At 40.5% G+C, this 25,053-nt stretch overlaps 1 protein-coding gene across 1 annotated transcript; it reads right to left on the reverse strand.

Moving 5' to 3' along the window:
- Positions 1 to 1,675: 1,675 nt before the first annotated feature.
- Positions 1,676 to 23,957, reverse strand: dipk1c (divergent protein kinase domain 1C). Its single transcript, XM_035760790.2, has 4 exons — positions 23,185 to 23,957; positions 6,768 to 7,451; positions 3,991 to 4,155; positions 1,676 to 2,671 (listed from the first exon to the last, which is right to left on the reverse strand). The coding sequence occupies exons 1-4, from the start codon at positions 23,398 to 23,400 to the stop codon at positions 2,411 to 2,413; spliced, it is 1,326 nt and encodes a 441-aa protein (XP_035616683.1). The 5' UTR covers positions 23,401 to 23,957; the 3' UTR covers positions 1,676 to 2,410.
- Between the last annotated feature and the right edge of the window lie 1,096 nt (positions 23,958 to 25,053).

A 25,053-nucleotide genomic window follows, 5' to 3' on the forward strand; every position in this document is an offset into this window, starting at 1 on the left:
AGATATTGGGGCAAAACACCCCTATTTAAAGTTTTTGTTTCTATTGAATAACAACAAAAATCTGCCCACTTATTCCCCTTAAAAATGTGTTTGCCTAAGGATAGACATTATGCACATATCTAAATCTTACCAAACCTTGCTTTTTAAAATAGAAATTTCACTTGGGTGGCATTATCTCCCAAGTCCCAAGTGTTTCTGATCATTAAATGTAGGTAATTATTCCAAGCTATAGTATCTCGTCAACTCATGAAATCTGCCTTGTCCAATATGAAACAGACAGTTATTGGGACATTGTGATCATCACATTACTGATAGGTTGATATTAAACATGATTTCAGGGAGAGACAACACAAAACTTCAGAACATCATTGGTCAGGCATATCAAGTGACACTTTCCCTTATGTTTGTATGAAGAGCTAGAGTATGAACAGGAAGCAACCGCTGATGACGCCGGTTTTATGATCCAATCTTATAAAACTCAATGTTTTACGAGGTCTGTGTCTGCACACACAAAAACAGAGGCCAGCAGATTTCCACTGCACACTTGAACCTAGGAATAAAAGCCCATGGCTTTTTCTTTCCCATGAAGATGAAGTAGTGGAATGTTGACAGTAGGGACTGGAAAGAGTCTCTTGCGCTCTCATTCCCTTTTTCCATCTCTCCCTTTTACAGTAACTCTATCTAAACTAATCTCCGAACGTGACAGTGATCCAGCTGAAGACCTTCCTAGAACCTAGAGTCCACTCATCTCTCACTCTCCTTCATACTACAGTATCTCCACCATCCCCTGGCTTAGTCCCTAGGAGTAGATCCAAACCAGACCCTCAGTATCACCTTGGAGACCCTGGGAGCTGCAGAGGTCTGTGTTTTGAGAGAAAGCTGAGACACTTAAACATAAATCAGTGGCTCTCCCTGTAGGTCCCCATAGGGCCGGAGTTCACTTGCAGGTAAGATGTTACCAGATTACCAGGTCCGTGTCACACTCTCGATGCCCCCTGTGGATGTGATGGGTTTTGCCCCTCATCCCACTCGCCCTTCCCGTCCAAAGCCTGGGTTTCGTCTCCTTCCTCCCCCTATCCTGTGGTGAACCAGCTGGAGAGCGTAGGGAACCTGATCTTCTTGGAAGCTATATTCCACTGTAGAGAGAAGGGGAGTACTTGCCCGACAGCATCGCCATTTCCCATTGGAACAAGCGACCGGGCCAGACGGTGGGAACCAAGCGCTGTTTCTGATCTATACTTCTCCCCGTCCATTAGCCTGGAAGGTGTTGACATGTTACTTGAAACAAAAGGCAGATCTGACAACACGCAGCTGTGAGTTTGGCTAGTTGATCGCAAGCGGGTATCAAACAGATATTGGGAAACATTTTTAAAAAGCTATTTGTGTCACACTGCATGACTGTTAATGAAGTAACTTTTAATTAACTTCTTCGGGATCAGTGTCCATTCCACGGGATGTTTGAGCTTGAGCTAACGCTAATGCGTGGGTTGTAAGTAACAAGAACATTTCCCAGGACATAGACATATTTGATATAAAGCTTGAATTCTTGTTAATCTCACTGCACTGTCCAATTAACAGTAGCTATTACAGTGAAATAATACCATGCTATTGTTTGAGGAGAGTGCACCATTTTGAACATGAAAAGTTATTAATAAACAAATGAGGCACATTTGGGCAGTCTTGATACAACATTTTAACCAGAAATGCAATGGTTCATTGGATCAGTCTAAAACATTGCACATACACTGCTGCCAGCTAGTGGCCAAAATCTAAATTGCACCTGGGCTGGAATAATACATTATGGCCTTTCTCTTGCATTTCAAAGATGATGGTACAAAAAAATACAAAAGAACTGTAGATTTTTTCTTTGTATTATCTTTTACCAGATCTATTGTGTTATATTCTCCTACATTCATTTCACATTTCCACAAACTTCAAAGTGTTTCCTTTCAAATGGCACCAAGAAGATGCATATCCTTGCTTCAGGGCCTGAGCTACAGGCAGATTTGGGTATGTCATTTTTGGCGGAAATTGAAGAAAAGGGGCATTTCCTTAGTGATCAACATGAGATCATAGTAATAGATCGACTGTACAAAAGGGTTCAAAGAAAGTATCTGCATTTATTTAATGTAATGATGACTCAAATAAGAACCACTTGCTTGATAGACCACCAATTATTGGCAGATGCTTCAGTTATACGTCAGAAACTGCCATTGTCTGCTTACTGTAGGTACTAAAGACACATAGTCAGTACTACCACCATCGGTGCATCTTTTGTTACATCAACAACCAGTATCAGTCCGCAGGAATCACATCACAAAACATCTAGACACTTTAAATAACTCTCATGAAGCCAATATGATTGTTTTCTTCAGTGTATAGTTTTTGTGAGAGTGAACAGTGCAATGTCTCAGAAGTTAAGAGCTGTGTGGGAGTGAATGCCCTCTCCATCTGCGCCCCCACGCTCAGAGGAGGTCCCTTGGTGGAGAAGGCGCGTAAGGAGGTGCAGCAAGCGCTTCTGGACGGCTTGGGGACGCTCCTCGTCCTCTCCCCAGGGCGTCTCGGCGCACTCCTGCACCGCCCGCTGGAGGTCCACCTGGAGGGGGAGGCCCGCCTTGGCGCCCAGCAGTGTGGGAGAGAACCAGGGCCTGAAGATCTTCTGACAGATCACCTGTCCAGAGCAGAAGAGAGGGGGAGAGAAGAGGGGGTGAGTCAGACCCAAGAGGAACGGAGGAAGGGGGGTAACAGAGAGGGGAGAGAAGAGGAGGGGACAGTCAGAAACACAAGGAAAGTGGGGGAGGGGGGATGACAGAAGTGGACAGTCAGAGAGGAGAAGAAAGAGGGGTGGACAAGAGAAAAGGGAGGGGGGTTGGTCATTGTGAGAGTAACCTACTGTTCCTTAGTTCTTATTTCATTATCACCGGGGCCATCATCAGTCATATTCTTATTACACGCCTGTTTGAAGGGGACGAGAGCCCCCGAGACACAAATCGTCTCCTTGACCCCGCAATCGTTTAAAGACAAAGCCACCATTGTCTCCTGGATGGCAGGCAGTACAATGGAGAGGTAGGGGTCAGCGAAGGTCGCGATAAGTGATCAGGAGCGGAGGAAAGGTATCATTCGCAGCAGCCACCTGTGGCCTTGAGGTGGACCTGGTGTCATCACATATGCGACATTGTCTGGGAGCTCTCTGCTTCTCCAGGGCATCAGGCAGTATGAGTGACGACAGTATTTCAATTTATCAATTGGACGCATATTATGTCAAAGACTAGGTATTGACAAGGGTGACAACATGTCCCGGATTGTGTGAGACCGTGCCGCGTTTTGGTCTTTTGTCCAGCATCCCGCAACCAAACAATCATGTCCCGCATTTTATCAACAAATTCAAACACCACTAATTTACCAAAAAGTTTCATTTGTCCACTATTTTCTCAGACATTCCAACCTGTCTCTTTTGCAGTCATGTTGCGCTTTTGTACTGCATTGCGTCTTAGGCCGGGTTTCAAACCGATCGCGGATTTGAACAATGAGCCATTGAAAGGTCAACATTGAAAGGTCAACTGTGGATATAGTCTCCGCAAACGCGGAAACATAGCAATTAAAATGCTGACAAAAACCACGATCGTATTGAATCTCGGCCCGTAAAGGTGATTTCTGCTTAAGCTGACAACTGCTGTGTTTACAGCGGAAATGATTTATTCTGTGTTTACAGCGAAAGTGGGAAATAGTCTCTTGAGGTCTTATCTATCTTGGGTTGGTTCTTGTATTATAATCATGCACTGAAATTCCATAGTGTTATCATAAGCAATTAACATTCCTTGAAGCGCTCAACTACACATTCATAATTAAAAATAATTAAAGGTTGAGTGCTCCTGTTTAGCTCTTCAAAGGAACCAACCCAAGAATTGAATAACTTACTTAATGGTGAGATGTAGAGTGAGTTGAAAATAATATGCAATCACGTTCATATTTCGATGCAATCACACTTACCTGCAGGTTGCTATTCCTCCGCTTTGAGCTGCACTTGTTCGTCTTCATGTTGCATTTCGAGATGCAGTCAAAGAAGTTGCAGTCGTCGTCATTAGTGCAGTTCTGCTCGAGGATGTCTCGCATTTTGGGCTCGAAGAAAGCCATGTCCACATCTATAGCCACCACCTGCACAACAGCACAGAGAGAGGTGGATAAAGTGCCCGAGTTTCATTGCTGCCAACTCCGGAGCTCACATTGACCCCAGAGGCAAGGGTTTAATAGCTTGTATCAATCAATCAAATGTATTTTTATTTAGCCTCGTTTATTTTCAGTATCTTCACTTACTTTCACTACTTTCATCTACCTCCCTTTTCCTTCACCACTTGTTCTTCTTTTAAGCAAAAGGAATAAATCAAGAATAACCACATTGCAACTATTCCTGTGGGAGATATTTTGAATCTCATTGACATGGAATTATACAGTAAGTAAGTAAAAAAAAAAAAAAAACATTTTCACACATGCTGTTGTTTAAGGGCGTTGGGATTCTGTTTCATCTGTACGGCTTGTTATAATCGTCCTCTTTGCTTAAGTGACGGCCCGTGAGGAATGACGCCACTGCAGCACTTCATGTCAGCTTCAGGTGATTTGTAGCAAACATGTCAGAACACCAACAAACAAAAAAAACAAGTCACTGTCGAATTCTGAAAGGTAGAAAGAATCTTAAGGGCTCTATTCAATCCGTATCGCGGAAGGTGAAGCTTCATAGCGTGATTGACAACTAAAGGCAATGTTCTCGTGGTCAAGGAGACTGCATTCACGGTATGTCGCCTCAATCGGAAATGACCTTCACTCTTCTTGCGCGCACTCTGTGATGCTTCAGCGATACAGACTGAATAGAGCCCTTAGTGATCAGTGGACATAAGAGATGGTATTCTCGACATTGCTCTTCACTCATCCATCACGTCCAGCCAAATCAGCATAGAGCTTTAAAGGAGCTGTAGATCTGACAGATATGATAATAATTGGAGTCCTATGTATCACTTACCACTGCTAATGCAACAACGCAAGCCAACCAAATATATACTCCTAATATATTTTCAATATACAATATAGCCCCTATACTGTATACCCCCCCCCAACATTTAATATACTGTACAAAATACACCCTTTCAATATACCCCCCCCCCAGTATATAACAGAGAATTCCTTTCTTCTGTTTATTATCTCATGAGAAAACTAAATAAGGGATCAGCTGCACGGTAAAAAAACAAAGTATCACCTGGAGCTATATACATGTACTTTTGAGATAAAAAGAAAGGAGGGATTGAAAGGATAGTGTTTTTTGACGACGCAGCAGCCGAAACATAGACAATAACATGTGTCCTTTGGACTCCTCTCCTTTCTCCTGGTCTTTGTCCACGCTATCAAATGAGCTCACGGTTGATGTAAACCATAATAGGGACGAGAATAGTATATTTCATTTCAAACAGCGTCATCTCTTTACTTTCTACGCTGTCGATAAAGTGTAAAAGCTGCCATCTTTCTTTTTTTCTTGCATGTTTCATTTTTTCTTTTTTTTTTCTTCTTTGTTTTTACTTCGAAAGATAATTTGGGTTTTTGGCATGCTAACAGTTATGCAAACTGAATGATGTCCTTATAACAATAGTTATCTCATCGAGGGCCTCATCAAACTAATGTTCTCCAGTTTCGGGTACCGCCGCCAACATGAGCAATTGGTGTACAGCAACTTAAGCCAAGTTGAATGAAAATATAAATAAATCTACTCACTCTAAAGATAATACATATGTTTTTCATTGATTGCTCAAACAGCTTATTCTTCACGGCCCTGGCAAATTTATCACATTTTTATGTTAATAAAATGAAAATGGTGCCTACCAGAGAGGACTGTTAATAAATTGTAATACCCTCTATGGTAACACTATGCTTTTGTGTTAATGATTTTCGCTTTTTATTCCTCTTGTCTCATCTAGGCTACTCAGAAAGAGTTCATTTCGATATCTGTCTATGCTTTGAATCCCCCATCAGCAGACATAAAACATGTTTTGTACTGATTATTGACACACTGATGGCATAATTGTGGTACAAAAGTCCAACGTGAGGTGTATATGCACCTTGCTCTCAGTCCTTCATAGGTCAGAGTCAGCCAAAGGTGTATAGGTTTCACACAGAGAAACTCAGGTGAAACTCAGACAAACTTATATCGTGGAATGCATAGGGGGTGTCCTCAACAAGCATATTTAAATAAATCTTTAATCCTATTCCTCGGTGTGTTGCCTGGATCATGGGCTTCCTCCACGTTAAAAAGCAACGTAATATAATTGGGAAAAATGGCACAACCGGCTGTTTTTTTTTAACCTTGTGGGAAACAATTAAACAACTTGAAGCCTCATCATTCTTCAGATGGCGCGTTATTCTCATCAAACGGTTTGCACTCTGTGGATGAATGTGCTGCAGTATTATTGTGTGGATTAATTACTGTTTTACTATGAAAAAAGGGAGCTAAATCTGACCTTTTCTTGTTTACACAGAAAGAATCTGAACTCCCCCACTAAAAAGAAGCCGATCTCAGATCTGTGAGGGGTACCCAGCAGCCGCTCTGGGACAGTTTTAATGACAGGTTTATCTCCAAACGAGACTTCCATGCTGTTTTAGCGTTCCTGTGTGAAAGAGTCAGCAACTTATTGCTTTGAAGCATGTGCGTGTGTGTCTATGAGTGTACTCTGTGTGTGAGTGTGTTCATATGTGTGTGTGTATGTGTGCGAATGTGGTCAGCTCACCGTAAGGTCCTTCCGGATGGCAAAGTTCTCTGGTTTGATGTCGCACAGGTGGAGGCGGTGCGAGAAGTCATTGTCGAAGCGCCACGCCATGTCCAGGAAGCTGAGGGCGATGCGGTGCACCATGTCCCTCGCCGTCCATGGGCCCGCCGATAACTCCTCCAGAGAGAATATGTTCTGGTCCCAGGCGTGGCCCGCCGACAAGTACTCAACAGCGTAGAAGTGTCCGCAGGAACCCAGCACCTTGGCCACGTGTCGGCTGAGGTCCTGCAGCACCCTCAGGAAGACGTACTCCTCCTGCTGGAGCAGGGACCAAAGCGATGCCAGCTCTGCCCGCGAGTAGGGCCGCCCACGCTCCCTCAGCCTCTGGCCCCACAGCGGTGGCAGCGAGGCGTTGCCACCCATGTCCAGCCCCAGGGAGTTCCTGATCTCCAGGGTGGCATAGAAGACCACGTCCAGGGGAGCAAGCTCCTCGGCCGGGTCCTGGTACTCCAGGAGGCCCAGGCTTTCGTAGGAGGAGAAGTTCTCCAGCTTGGACTTGAGCACCACATGAGTGCCACGCCACCGAGCCTCGATCACCTTCTTGCCATTCTCGTAGTAGAGGCAGCGCTTGTACTCCACCTGGCCGCTCACGCACAGGTCCTCGCAGAGGTCACCAGTCAGGGCGCCCTCGCGGTACTCCTCACACTGGGACAGACAGAGAGACACACAGACAAAATCTAATTATTTTTGGTGTAAATAGTAAGGTTGTCATGGCAGAGTCACAAAACATTGTTATTGTTTTTTTTGCAAATATTTTTTTTTCTTCTAAAATGATGAGGCACCAACAAATTTTGCAGGAAACAACGTTTATTTTTGAACAGCAGATTTGAAAAATGTGATTTGTAGTCTACGTCACATCCTAATAAGGGAATGGCACTGTATTACTGTGCTACTGAAATGAAAATGGACAATCCTGTACAAGGCAGTAGATTTTCTGAAAATGTTCCAGTTGATGGTGAATTAAATTACATCCCACTACACTACAGCTTCGCCCTCTATTTAACCTGCTTTTTATGTCTCCGATTCGCGAGCTAATGTGATTGGTGTACATCTCAGTGCATAGATGTACATCCAGAGGTTGGAAATGATTAGTGTTCCTAGCGGGATTACATAGAAACTCCCTCTCTGCCTACATTCCAAAGTAAACAGCTGTCATCTTGATCCTCTCAAGATTTCAGTGAGATGCCTAATAGCCTTGACTGGGTGGCATGGCATTAACACGTTAGCCATAGTTTTGTTTCTCTTATCACCAACCCTCACAGATGTTTATTGGTCCTTCCACACCCTTTCCTCTCTAGGCTTGTAGGCTTGCATTGAAATTGCAAGCTTACAAGCATAGGTCATACTTCACATAGTGACACATTGAAGTTAATTAATTGGTAAAATAACATGAAATTGAACATTAACTTCACTGATAATAATTGAAAACTGTGGTTTGTGGACTATTTATATTCATTACAATTTAGTGATTGTTTTATGTTCATTGCAGATGTGCTACAAAATCATTAACATAACAACAACTTGGTCCATGTGGCATAATCATATGTACACTACCGGTCAACTGTTTTAGAACACCTACTCATTCAAGAGTTTTTCTTTATTTTTTTTTTACTATTTTCTACATTGTAGAAGAAGAACAAACTATGCAGTAACACATATGGAATCATGGAGTAACCAAAAAAGAGTTAAACAAATCTAAATATATTTTATGTATGAGAGTTTTCAAATAGCAACACTTTGCCTTGATGACAGCTTTGCACACTCTTGGCATTCTCTCAACCAGCTTCATGAGGAAGTCACCTGGTTGAAAGACCAAGTTCATATTATGGCAACAACAGCTCAAATAAGCAAATAGAAACGACAGTTTATCATTACTTTAAGACATGAAGGTCAGTCAATACGGAACATTTCAAGAACTTTTAAAGTTTCTTCAAGTGCAGTCGCAAAAACCATCAATCGCTATGATGAAACTGGCTCTCATGAGGACCGCCACAGGAATGGAAGACCCAGAGTTACCTCTGCTGCAGAGGATAAGTTCATTCGAGTTACCAGCCTCAGAAATTGCAGCCCAAACAAATGCTTCACAGAGTTCAAGTAACAGACACATCTCAACATCAACTGTTCTGAGGTGACTGCGTGAATCAGGCCTTCATGGTTGATTTTGCTGCAAAGAATTCAATACTAGAGGACACCATTAAGAAGAAGAGACTTGCTTGGGCCAAGAAACATAAGCAATGGACATTAGACTGGTGGAAATTTGTCCTTTGGTCTGGAGTCCAAATGAGATTTTTTTGGTTCCAACCGCTGTGTCTTTGTGAGACGTGGTGTGGGTGAACAGATGATCTCCGCATTGTGTATATTCCACCGTAAAGCATGGAGGAGGTGTGATGGTGTGGGGGTGCTTTTCTGGTGACACTGCTGACTTATTTATAATTCAAGGCACACTTAACCAGCATGGCTACCATAGGATTCTGCAGCGATACGCCATCCCATCTGTTTGCGCTTAGTGGCGCTTAGTGGGACTATCATTTGTTTTTCAAAAAGTCAATGACCCAACACACCTCCAGGCTGTGTAAGGGCTATTTTACCAAGAAGGAGAGTGATGGAGTGCTGCATCAGATGACCTGGCCTCCACAATTCCCCGACCTCAACCAGACTGAAATGGTTTGGGATGAGTCGGACCACAGAGTGAAGGAAAAGCAGCCAACAAGTGCTCAGCATGTGGGATCTCTTTCAAGACTGTTGGAAAAGCATTCCAGGTGAAGCTGGTTGAGAGAATGCCAAGCGTGTGCAAAGCTGTCATCAAGGCAAAGGGTGGCTATTTGAAGAATCTAAAATGTAAAATATATTTTGATTTGTTTAACACTTTTTTTGGTTACTACATGATTCCATATGTGTTATTTCATAGTTTAGATGTCTTCACTATTACAATGAGGAAATTGTAGAAATCAAGAAAAACCTTTGAATGAGTAGGTGTTCTAAAACTTTTGACCGGTAGTGTATATTTCACAAAATAAATGAAAAAGAGTAAGCAGTATTCTCATCCTTCTCTGCTTGGCTTGTGCCTGATATTGAGTCTCATACTATGGTTGCATTGGCAGACTTTCCTGCTCTCCAACTTTGCTATCTGTTAGGCTGGGTGACAACACAAATGAAAGTGGCCTGTCTTGAGCTGCATCACATAGTTTTGACGGTCATTGCAGCCATCTGAAAGGCCTAAGTGTCCTCCCCTTATCTCCAGAGGGCTGAACTCAGAGACCCCTGCAATTATTTTGAGGCCCCTAATGCACCCCTGCTATCTCTCGGCCTTGTGTAGGCTAACCGGTGCCGTGGCCATAATATCCCAGCCTAGGCATCTAGCCCAGGCCGAATTGTGTATTTTCTTTCCTTTTCTTTTTTTCCCTTCTCAGCAAGGCATCCAAGTTCCACACATCCATTTTTAATTCCCTGGATTTCCTGGGACTTGCATAATGTCAGACTGCAGCTGTTTTTAGCTTCTGTTTGTATGTACACTTTCCCACTGTGGTGTTTGGACTCTGTCATGATGTTTTGCTGGCATTTTGTATAAGCATTGGCGTTTACAATGTACATATAATTGCTTTGTGGAGAAACAGTGGCTTCAGCTATAGTTACACATGTCACACTGTCAGATGTGGATATGTACAGAGAATCCAAAATAAGGCAACAAGAGTTAAAGTCAATAAATAGCCCTGCTGGCGCCCACAGCATGTTTGTTTGGCATTTCAAACTCTAGCTAATGACGTGAATACGTGGGCTCAGGGAAACAACACACTCCAGACTTTGAAGTAGTCCAAGTCATTAATGAACCTTCGGTTGACCAGCCAAGTCACATCATCATGATTACAGGGTCGAAACAGCAGCAACAACAACCAACAAATCAGCAGGTGTTTTTTCTTTCTGTTCTTTTCCTCCTTTGACATTGTATGTCTCGAAATCCCCAAAAAGGCAATGACAACAAAGCAAACATTTATTGGCCATCAATCAGAATCAGGGAAATCGCTGCTGGCGGGGCAAAGCCCAAACTCCATCTCTGGGGCACGTTCCGTATACTAAAGTCCAAATACATAGACCTTAAAAGGCCCAACAAAAGCTAATCACATTTTTTATTTTTATTTTAGCTCATTGGCAAGGTTTACTAAAGCGTCTGCACCACTGCAAAGATTGGTCCACTTTTCTATTATAAAATATTTACCTTTTAATTGTACCATTTATGTTTTATTCCTATTCTATGACTGGGATTCAATCAAACAGACAAAGTTCACAAACTGCTGCCTGTTTACGCACAATTCTTATTCTGAAAACTGAAGCCATCTATCTACCTATGAAGAGAATCGACCTGGAAGTGGCAGTATAGGTTTTACAGTGCTCACCATTCTGTAATCGTATTCGCTAATGGGTAAGGGAGCTAAATAACGCAATGTCCCTTCGCATTTATGTAATAACAAACGAATCCCTCAGAATTACATTAGGTCAATGCATGTGTCATAAATATGGTTAGTTTCCTGTTATTAAAAGCATACTTATTTTGTACAATTATTGTAAATGGCTGAACTGTAGTGGCTTCAGTTCACATGACAGTTCACAAGTTTCACACAAGAAAAGTGCAGTGGACCAGTGTGCTGCGGTCCGTTGAGCGGAGCGCAGTCTGGCCCAAGCACTGGTCAGAGTCGGCATGTCTGGAATGTCCTACAACAGTGGCCTTAGCTCTACTAAGATTTCTCTCACTGGAAAAAATTGTCCGAAAACAAAGATATGCTCAAATACGTCCAGAGAAGACCTTTTGTTCCCCATGACTCGACAGACAATCGTTTAAAATATATACATTGTAGCCTAGATTATATACATTTGGCTCGATTTGCTAAGCGGGAACAATGTGATAATTATTTGGACTCACTCATCACAGCCAATGTAAGCCAGGACTGTAAATCATCAAGCCATAATTGCTCTTATTGTGTGGAGTGTGAATGTGGGGTGGATTTTATTGTGTTTATTCATTTTAAACGAAGAAGAACAATAAATACATTCATTTTGAGGGCACTGAGAGGGTGGCCTGTTTTTTTGTCGAGAAGTCCAGTTCACTGGAAGTACTAGTATCCCATAATTATGTATGCATGCACTATGTACAACTTCATTGCTTCTTATAAAGGTGAACTAAACCCTTTTATTCAGTAGCCTAGTGTTGCATGATCTGATCGTTTAGCTGTGGGATTCAAGCCCTTGTCATATTGTTTTTAGTCTCAAACAGCTGGTTTACGAGCACATAATAAAAAACACAGAAGTTACCACATACATTATATTATATTATATTTTCATGACCTGTTACATCTCCATAGGAGAAAGTATTAATACCCCTTGACTTATTCCACATTTTGTTATGGTACAGCCTGAATTCAAAATTGATTAAAATATTTTTTTTTCTCTCACCCATCTACACAGAATAACCCATAATGTCAAAGTAACATGATTTTTAAATATTTATTTTGCAAATTTATTGAAAATTTAATATAGAAATATCTCATTTACATAAGTATTCACACCCCCAGAAGCATATTTGGCAGCGATTAGCTGTGAGTCGTTCTGGGTAAGTCTCTAAGAGCTTTACACACCTGGATTGTGCAACATTTGCCCATTATTCTTTTAAGAATACTTAAAGTTCTGTCAAATTGATTGTTGATCATTGCTAGACAACCATGTTCAGGTCTTGCCATAGTTTTAGAAGTAGATTTAAGTCAAAACTGTAATTCAGCCACTCAGGAACATTCACTGTCTTCTTGGTAAGCAACTCCAGTGTAGATTTGGTCTTACGTTTTAGGTTGTCTTGCTGAGAATTGAATTCAACACCCAGTGTGTAATGATGGGGCGGTGAGTCGGAAGCAGGTGCACCGTTCTAATAAAACAACAAAACCAAGAACATGATACTAACATAAGGCAGTACGCCTATACACAAGAACAATACCAACTGGTGAGTGAACCTTGGGAGAGTGACATATGAAGGGGAGGAAATGATGAAGGTAATGGAGTACATGTGTGAATCATAATGATTCACAGGTGCGCGTAATGATGAGAGCCAGGTGTGTGTAATGATGAATCCCAGGACCGGTGGTTAGTACTCTGGCGACTTCATATGCCGGAGGGGAGAAACAGGAGCAGGCGTGACAGAGTGTCTGGTGTAAAGCAGACTGAACCAGGTTTTCCTCTAGGATTTGGCCTGTGCTTAGCTCAATTACATTTATTTTGAATCCTGAAAAACTCCCCAGTCCTTAACGATTACAAGCATACCCATGACATGATGCAACCACCACTATACTTGAAAATATTGAGAGTTGTATTGGATTTGCCTCAAACATAACACTTTGTATTCAGAACAAAAAGTTAATGACACATTTTTTGGCACACTTTTTGCAGTATTACTTTAGTGCCTTATTGCAAACATGATGCATGTTTTAGAATATTTTATATCTGTACATGCTTTTTTTCTTTTCACTCTGTCAATTAGGTTAGTACTGTAGAGTAACTGCAATGCTGTTGATCCATCCACAGTTTTGTCCTATAATAGCCATAACTCTCTGTAACTGTTTTAAAGTCACCAGTTTCCTTCCTCTCCGGCAACTGAGTTAGGAAGAACGCCTGTATCTTTGTAGTGACTGTATGTATTGATACACCATCCAAAGTGTAATGAATAACTTCACCATGCTCAAAGGGATGTTCAATGTCTGTTTTTTTTTTACCCATCTACCAATAAGTACCCTTCTTTGAGAGGCATTGGAAAACCTCCATGGTCTTTGTGGTTGAATCTGTGTTTGAAATTCACTTACAGATAACTGTGCGGTACAGAGATGAAGTAGTCATTAAAAAAATCCTGTTAAACACTGTTATTGCACACAGAGTGAGTCCATGCAACTTATTATGTGACTTTTTCAGCACATTTTTACTCCTGAACTTATTTAGGCTTGCCATAACAAAGAGGTTGAATACTTATTGACTTAAGACATTTCAGGTTTTAATTAGTAACATTTTCAATTGTGTGTAGGCCAGTGACAGAAAAATCACAAGTTAATCCATTTTAAAATCAGACTGTAACACAACAAAATGTGGAATTGTCACAATATTATTAAGCAATCATATTATTCACAATGGCATGGTATAAAAGGAACACAATATCATATGTACAGTTACTTTACAGATATAAAGTATAATATATATATATTATGTATACTTTCTAAAACAGTAGCCTACTGTAATTATCCTATGAAACACAAGCATCATTAGAATTCACATTGAAATGGCCTTGGTACAACTCCCTATCTCCAGGCATTGCCATCTGTGCCTGGTTAAATGCATAAATAAAGAATAAAATAGCCAAGCTGTAGTGTAAGCCCTAGAGTAGAAAGCTATTAAGGTGTGCAGTAAAAATCTTAAGGGGTTTGTTCAACTGGCAAAGGCTGCCAAAAGACCTTCCAAAAGATGGCTCCACTGTTTAAAAAGAGGACTCACAACATAGCATTTTGAATGGGATCCTTTAAGATTTAGTTTGAGTTCATTTAGATGTATTTAATTTTAGTTAATTTAGCATTCAGATAGATGTAGGATCTTCATTTGTGCCAGTTTGCTAGAGCAGTAAAATAATCCTGTAGCAACAGGAAATGTGAATTATTAGGTGGATTATAATGAATGGACATTTTTGTAGGGGTTGATACATTTTTCTTAAGGGAAAATCAAGTCAAAGTGGGAATTTACAAGCTGCAGATGCCTTTTAAAACCTCAAATACACTACAAGTTCAAAATGTCCTACATTGCAGGAAAGTTGTCTTGAAACCTGGTGATCAAATTAAGATCCAACATCAGAACCTGTCAACTTTAATATTTCTAGTACTATCTATTACATACAGTAGCACAACAAGGGGTGGGTGGGGTGGTGTTGTAGGTATTTGTGTGGTTATGTGGTTAGGTAAGGAAGTAAGCACGCATTCCAAAGTGTTTTTTTTAGGTTATATTCAAATTGAAGTTCAGCTCTGTCTACATTTTCTGTTGTTGTTTTGTTTCCCTTCGTTTGCTTTTGTCTGTTATCATAATGGATGAGAAAAGAGATTTCATGGATTTTGCAACTTGACAAACAAATATGACTCTACCTGAGGAAATCCTCAGAGGATGTTACCGTTCTTTGATTATTCTGACTGAACGCCTCACAGATAGACAATAGTCCTGAATACATACAGACACTTTCATGTCTGCTCCGGGCTTAGAGGCATAGCTACATGATGCTATCTAAAGCACAAAGTCCCTATTGCCAGCTGAGAAGTGATGAAATTAGTGTATATGCCCCCTTACCAAAGTGAGAAGTTGTTCCAAGCTGTAGATATGCTTAACTTCCCATCAGGAAACCGTAGCAAACCATAGCAACACTGGGACAATGTATATACAGTTGAAGTTGGAAGTTTACATACACCTTAGCCAAATACATTTAAACTCAGTTTTTCACAATTCCTAACATTTAATCCTAGTAAGAATTGCCTGTCTTAGGTCAGTTAGGATCACCACTTTATTATAAGAATGTGAAATGTCAGAATAATAGTAGAGAGAATGATTTATTTCGGCGTTTATTTCTTTCATCACATTTCCAGTGGGTCACAAGTTTACATACACTCAATTAGTATTTGGTAGCATTGCCTTTAAATTGTTTAATGTGGGTCAAACGTTTAAGGTACTCTTCCACATGCTCCCCATAATAAGTTGGGTGAATTTCGGCCCATTCCTCTCCTCCTGACAGAGCTGGTGTAACTGAGACAGGTGAGTAAAGGCCTCCTTGCTCACACACGCTTTTTCAGTTCTGCCCACATTTTTTTTATAGCATTGAGGTCAGGGCTTTGTGATGGCCACTCCAATACCTTGACTTTGTTGTCCTTAAGCCATTTTGCCACAACTTCGGAAGTATGCTTGGGGTCATTGTCCATTTGGAAGACCAATTTGCAACCAAGCTTTAACTTCATGACTGATGTCTTGAGATGTTGCTTCAATATAGCCACAATTTCCCCCCTCATGATGCCATCTATTTGTGAAGTGCACCAGTCCCTCCTGCAGCAAAGCACCCCCACAACATGATGCTGCCACCCCCGTGCTTCATGGTTGGGATGGTGTTCTTCGGCTTGCAAGCCTCCCCCTTTTTCCTCCAAACATAACGGTGGACATTATGGCCAAACGGTTCTATTTTTGTTTCATCAGACCAGGAGACATTTCTCCAAAAAGTACGATCTTTGTCCCCATGTGCAGTTGCAAACCATAGTCTCGCTTTTTTATGGCGGTTCCTTGCTGATGGCGGTTCCTTGCTGAGCGGCCTTTCAGGTTATGTTGATATAGGACTCATTTTACTGTGGATATAGACAATTTTGTACCTGTTTCCTCCATCATCTTCACAAAGTCCTTTGCTGTTGTTCTGGGATTGATTTGCACTTTCCGCACCAAAGTAAGTTCATCTCTAGGAGACAGAACGTGTCTCCTTCCTGACCGGTTTGGTGGCTGTGTTGTCCCATGGTGTTTATACTTGCGTACTATTGTTTGTACAGATGAACGTGGTACCTTCAGGCGTTTGGAAATTGCTCCCTTGGGTGAACCAGACTTGTGGAGGTCTACAACTTTTTTTCTGAGGTCTTGGCTGATTTCTTTTGATTTTCCCATGTCAAGAAAAGAGGCACTGAGTATGAAAGTAGGCCTTGAAATACATCCACAGGTACAACTGCAATTGACTCAAATGATGTCAATTAGCCTTATCAGAAGCTTCTAAAGCCATGACATAATTTTCTGGAATTTTCCAAGCTGTTTAAAGGCACAGTCAACTTAGTGTATGTAAACTTCTGACCCACTGGAATTGTGATACAGTGAATTATAAGTGAAATAATCTGTCTGTAAACAATTGTTGGAAAAATTACTTGTGTCATGCACGAAGTAGATGTCTTAAGTGACTTGCCAGAACTATAGTTTGGTAACAAGAATGTTGTGGAGTGGTTGAAAAACTAGTTTTAATGACTTCAACCTAAGTGTATGTAAACTCCCGACTTCAACTGAATCATCAGGATATTGGTCATTTCCATCAAGGTCCGCTCTCAAAGATACCTGCTGCCTTCATTGTGTGTGGTTTTAGTAATAGGTTCACAAGGTATCAGTGTGATAGTTTTCATCTAGTAGCTTAGTTAAAAATACCCCTGTTACATTATATACAATTTAGCTACAATCCTCAGTGGTCGCCTCAAGCCACATAATATATATACATATTTAGCCTCCTCTGCAATGAAATGTAGATTGAAAGCTAAATAATCTATAGGCCATGATGTCCATTAAAAATGTGAAAATCTACACACCTAGCCTTAACAAGTTTTTATCTGTACATTTTACCAAAATGTACTCAGAGTAAATACTGAGTACTGTATGTGTGTACATATTATGAATAGTATGATTGTGTTGCACCTATTGCAAACAAATAATTATGAATATAAATCAGACAGAACAGGAACTTTGTCTGAATAGGAATATAGACTCAGACAGCAAATACAGAGTTGGGGTGTTTTTACTTGCGTTCTACCTTGGCTGACATTGCTGACCAGTAAATCATTGGTCAGTTTGACTCTAAAGAGTGGGATACATTTTAAGGTTGGCCAACATAAGGCCATGCAACAAAGCCAAAACCAGAAACGACTGACTGATGACCTGTTGCAAAAGCAACCAATATTTGCCTATTTTGTGCTCATTTCTTGTCTCGCCACATGATCTATTAGAATGGCTGCATAATTTCAAAGCATGTTTGGTGTTATTTATGAAGTTGGCAGAGTAAATGTTGAAGGGAGACAATGGATTGCCTGCATTTAATCATAATACGAAATCTAGCTATTATTACCTTGTGTATTTTGTTTGTTCAGGCTTGCCTACCAAAATGATTTGCGAAATGTTCATTGGGATTTAAATATGTAGCAATGCAATAAGCAATTGGTACTTAAGTGTTTGCCTTTACCACATGTTGTCTTTTTTTTGTAATTAAAGCAAATGTTTTTAAAAAGAGAGCAGAAATATCTCATTTACATAAGTATTTCCACCCCTGAGCCAATAAATGTTAGAATCACCTATGGCAGCGATTACAGCTGAGAGTCATTCTGGGTCTCTAAGAGATTTTCAAAAATATTTGCAAATATATATATTTTTTAATTCTTTAACCTCTGTCAATATGTTTGCTGATCATTGTTAGACAACCATTATCAAGTCTTGCCATATAATTTCAAGCCGATTTAAGTCAAAACTATAACTAGGCCACTCAGGAACATTCAATGTCATCTTCGTAAGCAACTCCAGTGTATAAGTAAGTTAAGTTATTGTCCTGCTGAAAGGTGAATTCTTCTCCCAGTGTCTGTTGGAAAGCAGACTGAAGCAGGATTTCCTCTAGGATTTTGCCTGTGCTTAGCTCATTCCATTTATTTTTATCCTAAAAAACTCCCCAGTCCTTGCTGTTGACAAGCATACCCATAACATGATGCAGCCACCACCATGCTTGAAAATATGAAGAGTGGTAATCAGTTATGTGTTGGATTTGCCCCAAATATAAGGCTTTGTATTCGGGCAACACAATCTCACACTCAATCGTGCACATATGTACAAAAAAGTATTTCAGCAGATTCCAAGCTTTTCTGTAGGGAAAAACACATTTTATGCGACTTCATTCATATGAATATCATATGAAAGTTATTGGAGCAATGCATTTTGGGCAATGGTGTTCGACACTGCATTTTTTTGTGTCCCACATTTTTTTATATATATAAATAAATTGTTAACAACTCAGTATTGTTAATCAACCAGGTTGTCAACAAAATACTTATAATAAAATAGTAGCCTTATGTTTTTTGAATGTTTTATTCATGTCAATGCTGTTTTCGCTTAATACTTTGGGATACTAGTGTGATGTTGGATTTTATGAGGGTTGCATTTATTGGGGAATTGGGATTCATTTTCATGATGGGAAATTAATTAATCAATTAATGTGGGGACACAGAAGACTTGCAAAAAAAATCAGTTTGGTTTCAATTCCCTTGGTGCAACTGCATGGTTTTTGCAACAATAACGAGTCTGGACTATGATCAATTAAGCCATATCAATGTAGTTAAACAGATTAATGTAAAATAATTAATTATGTTGGCTTACACTTATGCCACTTCCAAGGCTGTTTCATGATGATTATTGCGGTCATGTCGATTATGTTATATACTTAGGCTATTGTAACAAGGCATAAGCCAGCATTGTAGGCATACTGCCTCTGCCCAGAGGCCTGCTAGGCTTTCATGTCAACGGCCGTTAGAGCTCACTTTGCGACGTATGAGCCCTGGTTAGAGTCCCTGTTGCAGCTTTCACTTTCTTCCTCTACATTGGTGGCAGCGTAGGGATCACGTCCAGCTCACGTCTAGTTATGTGGTATAAAAACATTGTGTTTTTCAACATTGCGTCGGGTGTAATTACATTGCTGCATCTAGTGAACAATGGAGAAGCATCAATGGGTGTGACAGATAGATGTAGTCACTACAGGTGTGATCCAGCCTTATACAAAAGTTGCCTGAAGCTGAATGGAAAGTGCAAAACCCTGACCAGTTATTCAGAAGAAAATCCTCTGTGACATAAATAAGTAAACTTACCAGTGTGGACCCAAAACAGACACATTCTACACATTTACAAGCAGCCCGTTTAAAGTGTTATTGCAAGCACGATGTTCTAATAACCTGACAATGATCCACATCATATGGGTAGACAAATAATGTGTGTTGCGCGGCAAAACACAACTATGCTTTTTAAGGATGGAAACCAGTGATATCAATCTCTGTTGATCCCTCTTGTTCTGATCTGGGACGGCAAGTAGCCTAGTGGTTAGAGAGTTGGGCCAGTAACTGAAAGGTTGCTGCATCAAATCCCCGAGCTGACAAGGTAAAAATCTGTCGTTCTACCCCCGAATGAGGCAGTTAACCCACTGTTCCCTGGTAGGCCATCATTGTAAATAAGAATGTGTTCTTAACTGACTTGCCTAGTTAAATAAAGGTTATACATCTAATGAGATGGATGTAGGATTTTCTACGGCCTAGAATTTAGGCCTTTCCCAGTCGTGAAGGATGAAGTTATGCCGCTCTTGGTTCTCATTGGGGTAGACTGAACTCAAGTTAGGGGTTGTATGCCAGACTCTCCTATACCACTTTGCCCAACATGTTTTACCCCAGACTTTGTAAATGAACCCTTTTCAAGCTGATATAACTTGTATCATTATTAGTGTCCTTTTATTTCCAGTAGTGTGTGTTGATTAATTATTGCATTCTTCAGTGGAAATACAGAATATGTATAGAAATGCCAAATATATCAAAAGCTGAATCAAGCAGAGATGTATGACTATTTAACCATGTTAATCATTACTGACAGATGCAAACTACAAACATTTAAAGATAATGAATACATGACAACTAGATTAAAAAAAATGTATTACAAATAATTCAGACAAGAATCAAGAGTTGGCTATAACATGAGTACAAACAAAGTGAGTGTGTTGTATATGTGTTTGTGTTTGTGTGCGTGTATCATAGTGGGTATTATAATTAACCATCATAATAATGTATCCTCATTCCCCAATCGAATACCCCCCCCAAAAAGCCATTGTGTAACGAACACGAAAAAGTGGAGCCTTGTATTAAATGCATTATGAAGAAATCTGTGTAATGCAGGCTCCACAAAATATGAAATGTGTTATGAAGAAAATCATCTAGGCCACTGTTGCCTACACGAAAAAAAACAGTCTTTCTGACTACAAGTGCACCAGTATCCCAAGCATAGAAAACCGTATTGGCATTAATAAAAAAGGTAAGGATACTATTATATTATAATTATTTCGGTGACAACCTGGCTGATTAACAATAGTGGGTTGTTAACACGTTTGTTTTTCTATAAATAAATGTGGGACACGAAATAAGGAGGTGTAGAACACCATTGCCCATCATGCATTGCTCTAATAACTTCAAAATTTTGCCCCCCAAAAATGTATTTTCACACGAATTAAGCCACACAAAAACGCACAAAATCTTCTGAAATACTTTTTGTACATATTTGCACAAATTTGGTGTGAGATTGTGTTGATTCAGGACATATAGTTGATTTCTTCTACAGTTTTTGCAATTTTACTTTAGTGCCTTATTGCAAACAGGATGCATGTTTTGGAATATTTGTATTCTGTACAGGCTTCCTTCATTTAATTTAGGTTAGTATTGTAGAGTAACTACAATGTTGTTGATCCATCCTCATTTTAAAGACACCATTGGCCTCATGGTGAAATCCCTGAGTAGTTTCCTTCCTCTCCAGCAACTGAGTTTGGAAGGACACCTGTATCTTTGTAGTTACTGGGTGTATTGATAGGGGATAAGGGATATTCACTGTCTTTTTCATCGATCAATAGGTGCCGTTCTTTGCGAGGCATTGAAAAAACCTCCCTGGTCTTTGTGGTTGAATCTGTGTTTGAAATTCACTGCTCGAATGAGGGACATTACATATAATTGTATTTGTGGGACAGAGATGGGGTAGTCATTACAAAATCATGTTAAACACTATTATTGCACACAGAGTGAGTCCATGCAACTTATTATGTGACATGTTAAGTACATTTTTACTCCTGAACTTATTTAGGTTTTTCATAATAAAGGGCTTGAATACTTACTGACTCAAGACATTTCAGCTTTTCATTTTTAATTCATTTGTAAAAATTTCAAAAAACATAATTCCACTTTGACATTATGGGGTATTGTGTGTAGGCCAGTGACCCACAATCTCAATTGAATCCATTTTAAATGTAGGCTGTAACATAACACATGTGGAAAAAGTCAAGCGATGTGAATACTTTCTGAAGGCACTGTATATCTGATTGGGCAGATTGTACACAAATAGGCATAGATAATCAAATATTTATCCTATATCCTTATACTTGTTCTTGTCACGCTTGTTTGTCACTTTTGTTTAATCTTTTAATTCTACCCTGTAAGTGGAATTCCCTTCAGGAAAAATGCTGCGAACTTTGCACCTTTCCACCATTTCATCGCACTCACAACATTGTGTGTAATCCACTGGTTCAAAGGGAGATTTATGTGAAAACCTTAGAACCAAGAAGTAATCCCTGACAGAATTGCAGTCCACGAAATGCATAGTCCGTGAAATGCCTCTAGGGCTACATAAAGATGCTGGGGTTGAAACATTAGTCGGTGTAATTGGTAGAGAGCATGGCAGCGCAGAGATAATTATGTCTCCTAAGTAAACATTGGGATTGTCTGTGGACTCTGGGCGCATAGAGCAATTGTATTAAAAGGAATAAATGTCATAGGCTACATACACACAGCAAATTTTCCAGTGTTTTTTATTTAAATAACACAGCATGTTAAATCAACACAAAGTGTTTTGTCTATATATATATATATATATATATATATATACATACACACATACATACATACATACATACATACATACATACATACATACATACATACATACATACATACATACATACATACATACATACATACATACATACATACATACATACATACATACATACATACCAGACCAGTGTTAAATCGTGTTCATAAGAAAAAACATTATGATAAAATGTTCACTTAGGATATCATTTGCTGAAGTCCAAATGCAACAACCATGTCTCTCTCACTAACAAATACAGTCATGGGTGGTAAATCTACAATTTACTCAGAAGGCAAGGAACTCAGCTTTTAAAATAACTATTTGAATAAGGCTTTACACAGAGCCGTGTGTTAATTAAACACTGTTATGGTGTCTATGTAGGTCCTCAGTCTTGACACTTTCAGTGTTGATTTAACACTCTGTGTTAAAAAAAATGTTTTATAACACTGGCCAATTTGCTGTGCTGTAGCGGAGGTTAAGAATAAGGGAGGTTTATTGTCTACAACTGCTTAGGAATGCTCTTCAATTGAGTTGTGATTCAGTTGAGTCAATTCAGCTTCATTGCGTGAGTGTTGGTTGGTGGAATTAAAAAGGTATTGGTCCAAGACAGATTGGTTAAATAACTTTACCCTGAGAAAATATTTTGTTTCCAAGTCAGTTTGTTTGGATCAGTCAATATTTGAATCTGTGTACTCTACAGTATCTTAACCTGTCATATTATTTTGCTTAGAATGTGGTTTGTGGCATGTTTGTAGTATGTGGTTTGTGGCATGTTTGTCACACACACACACACACACACACACACACACACACACACACTAAACTCAAGTTCAATGTCAACATCAAAACAGAAGCGTAAGCGTGAGCCCTCCATCCCCCGTAGGCTACTCACCACTCTCTGCAGTATCCTCTTGCTCTTGTCATCCGTGCAGTAGTCGGAGAGGATGGTCCGGTGCACAAACACCAAGCCATTGAGGAACACCCAAGTGCCGAACCAGAGCAGGGCGAACACCAGCGTGCTCCTGCGGCATATTTTCAACCCCAGCCACCTGAGCAAACAGCCACCCCGTAATGGACCCGGCCCCATGGTCCTCCGCAACGACCACATTTGTGGACTGCAACCCCCCTCCCACCCCTGGTTAAACTGCTCAGGAGCAAGAGCTAGCTATCCGGCCCCCTCTCATCCCGCTTGTCATCTCTGGGATAAGTGGCCGTCTGGTGTTGGGAAACTGCAGGGCTGCTGGTGAGGGTCTGTGTCCTGCTGGGTACACGTTCCTCTGGTTTACCCTCTCTCTCTCTCCCGCCTCTCTGCTTCCCATGGCTGGCTGGCTGGCGCTTGTCTGGAGCCCCCCCCTCCCCCTGCTCCCCCTTGCGACTTCTGTTGGTTCTCAAACTCACGCGTTTTGCCCCATTCGGTTTTTCTCGTCCTGAGTTGCCTTCCCGGCTCACAGCTCCTTCCCCTGTGTGTGTGTGTCTGTTTTTGTATGCGTGTGTTTTTCTTGAATGAGCGCAGTCAAGTGCTCTGATCGAGAGGCTATGCTTAGTGCATGCACCACCAGTCCGCTCTTCTATTCTACACTCTTCCTATCAAATTGGAGAGACTCCCATGCAGTTTCTCTCTCCCGTCCGATCTCTACCCCTCTATCCCGTATTTATTTCCCCGTCTCCCTTTCAATCTGTCCCTCTTATCTTGCTCACCCCACATTTCCCCCTTTCCTCTGCCTCCCGCCTCCTTCTTGTGGACGCGCCTACTTTTTGGGTCGTCTGAACAACACTCTTTCTTTTAACATTACCACGGCAGCTGGGACAAGACTTACTGTAGTCCCTGTGCTGCTGTTTCTGTCGAGTGTGCTGCCAATTCCAATTATTATCGTTGTGCTTTCTCCTGTGCCACACGTAACAGGCATAACCGTAGAAACAGACCAGGTCCCCTTACTCTCGTTGATAATTGCTCTATTTGTAAATGTTTATGAAATACGGCAAGTGAAATACAGTCGCCATTAACTGATTTAATTTGATTTGGTCTGGAGGTTTTATTTTTACTCTCAGTCTTAGAAAATACAAATAGTTCACTGGAAGGATCATGTTTGAGACGCTAATTGAACTTTCTAATTTGGGAAATTAAATTTCGCACTTGCTCCATTCTCTCTCCCTCTCCCGGTTCATTCTCTCTTTACTCTCACTTTATCTCAGGGAATCTTTTACTCTCACTTTATCTCAGGGAATCTTCAACGCGATCTTCGGAGCAAGAGTAACAAGTATGCAGTACACAATGAAGTCTGTCGATGGCTGTAGAGTCATCTGTAGCATGGAAACAACTTTTAGTCCAGTGGCTAAGAACCAAACATACCAGAGCTCGTTCCACTTTGTGATACAAGTGTCAAACTTGGTACACTAATACTATATAGATACAATATATACATAACAAAGTATACAGACACCCCTTCAAATAAGTGACACCTGTTGCTGATAGGTGTATAAAATCGAGCACGCAGCCATGCAATTTCCATAGACAAACATTGGCAATAGAATGGCCTTACTGAAGAGCTCAGTGACTTTCAACGTGGCACCATCATAGGATGCCACCTTTCCAAAAAGTCAATTTGTCAGCTAGAGCTGCCCTGGTCAACTGTACATGCCGTTGTGTGAAGGGATGTCTAGGAGCAACAATGGGTCATCTGCGAAAATCATCTGTCCTCGGATGCAACGCTCACTACTGAGTTTCAAACTGCCTCTGGAAGCAACTTCAGCATAATAACTG

This window comes from Oncorhynchus keta, chromosome 4 (genome assembly GCF_023373465.1).
Source record: "Oncorhynchus keta strain PuntledgeMale-10-30-2019 chromosome 4, Oket_V2, whole genome shotgun sequence".
Taxonomy (NCBI): Eukaryota; Metazoa; Chordata; class Actinopteri; order Salmoniformes; family Salmonidae; genus Oncorhynchus; species Oncorhynchus keta.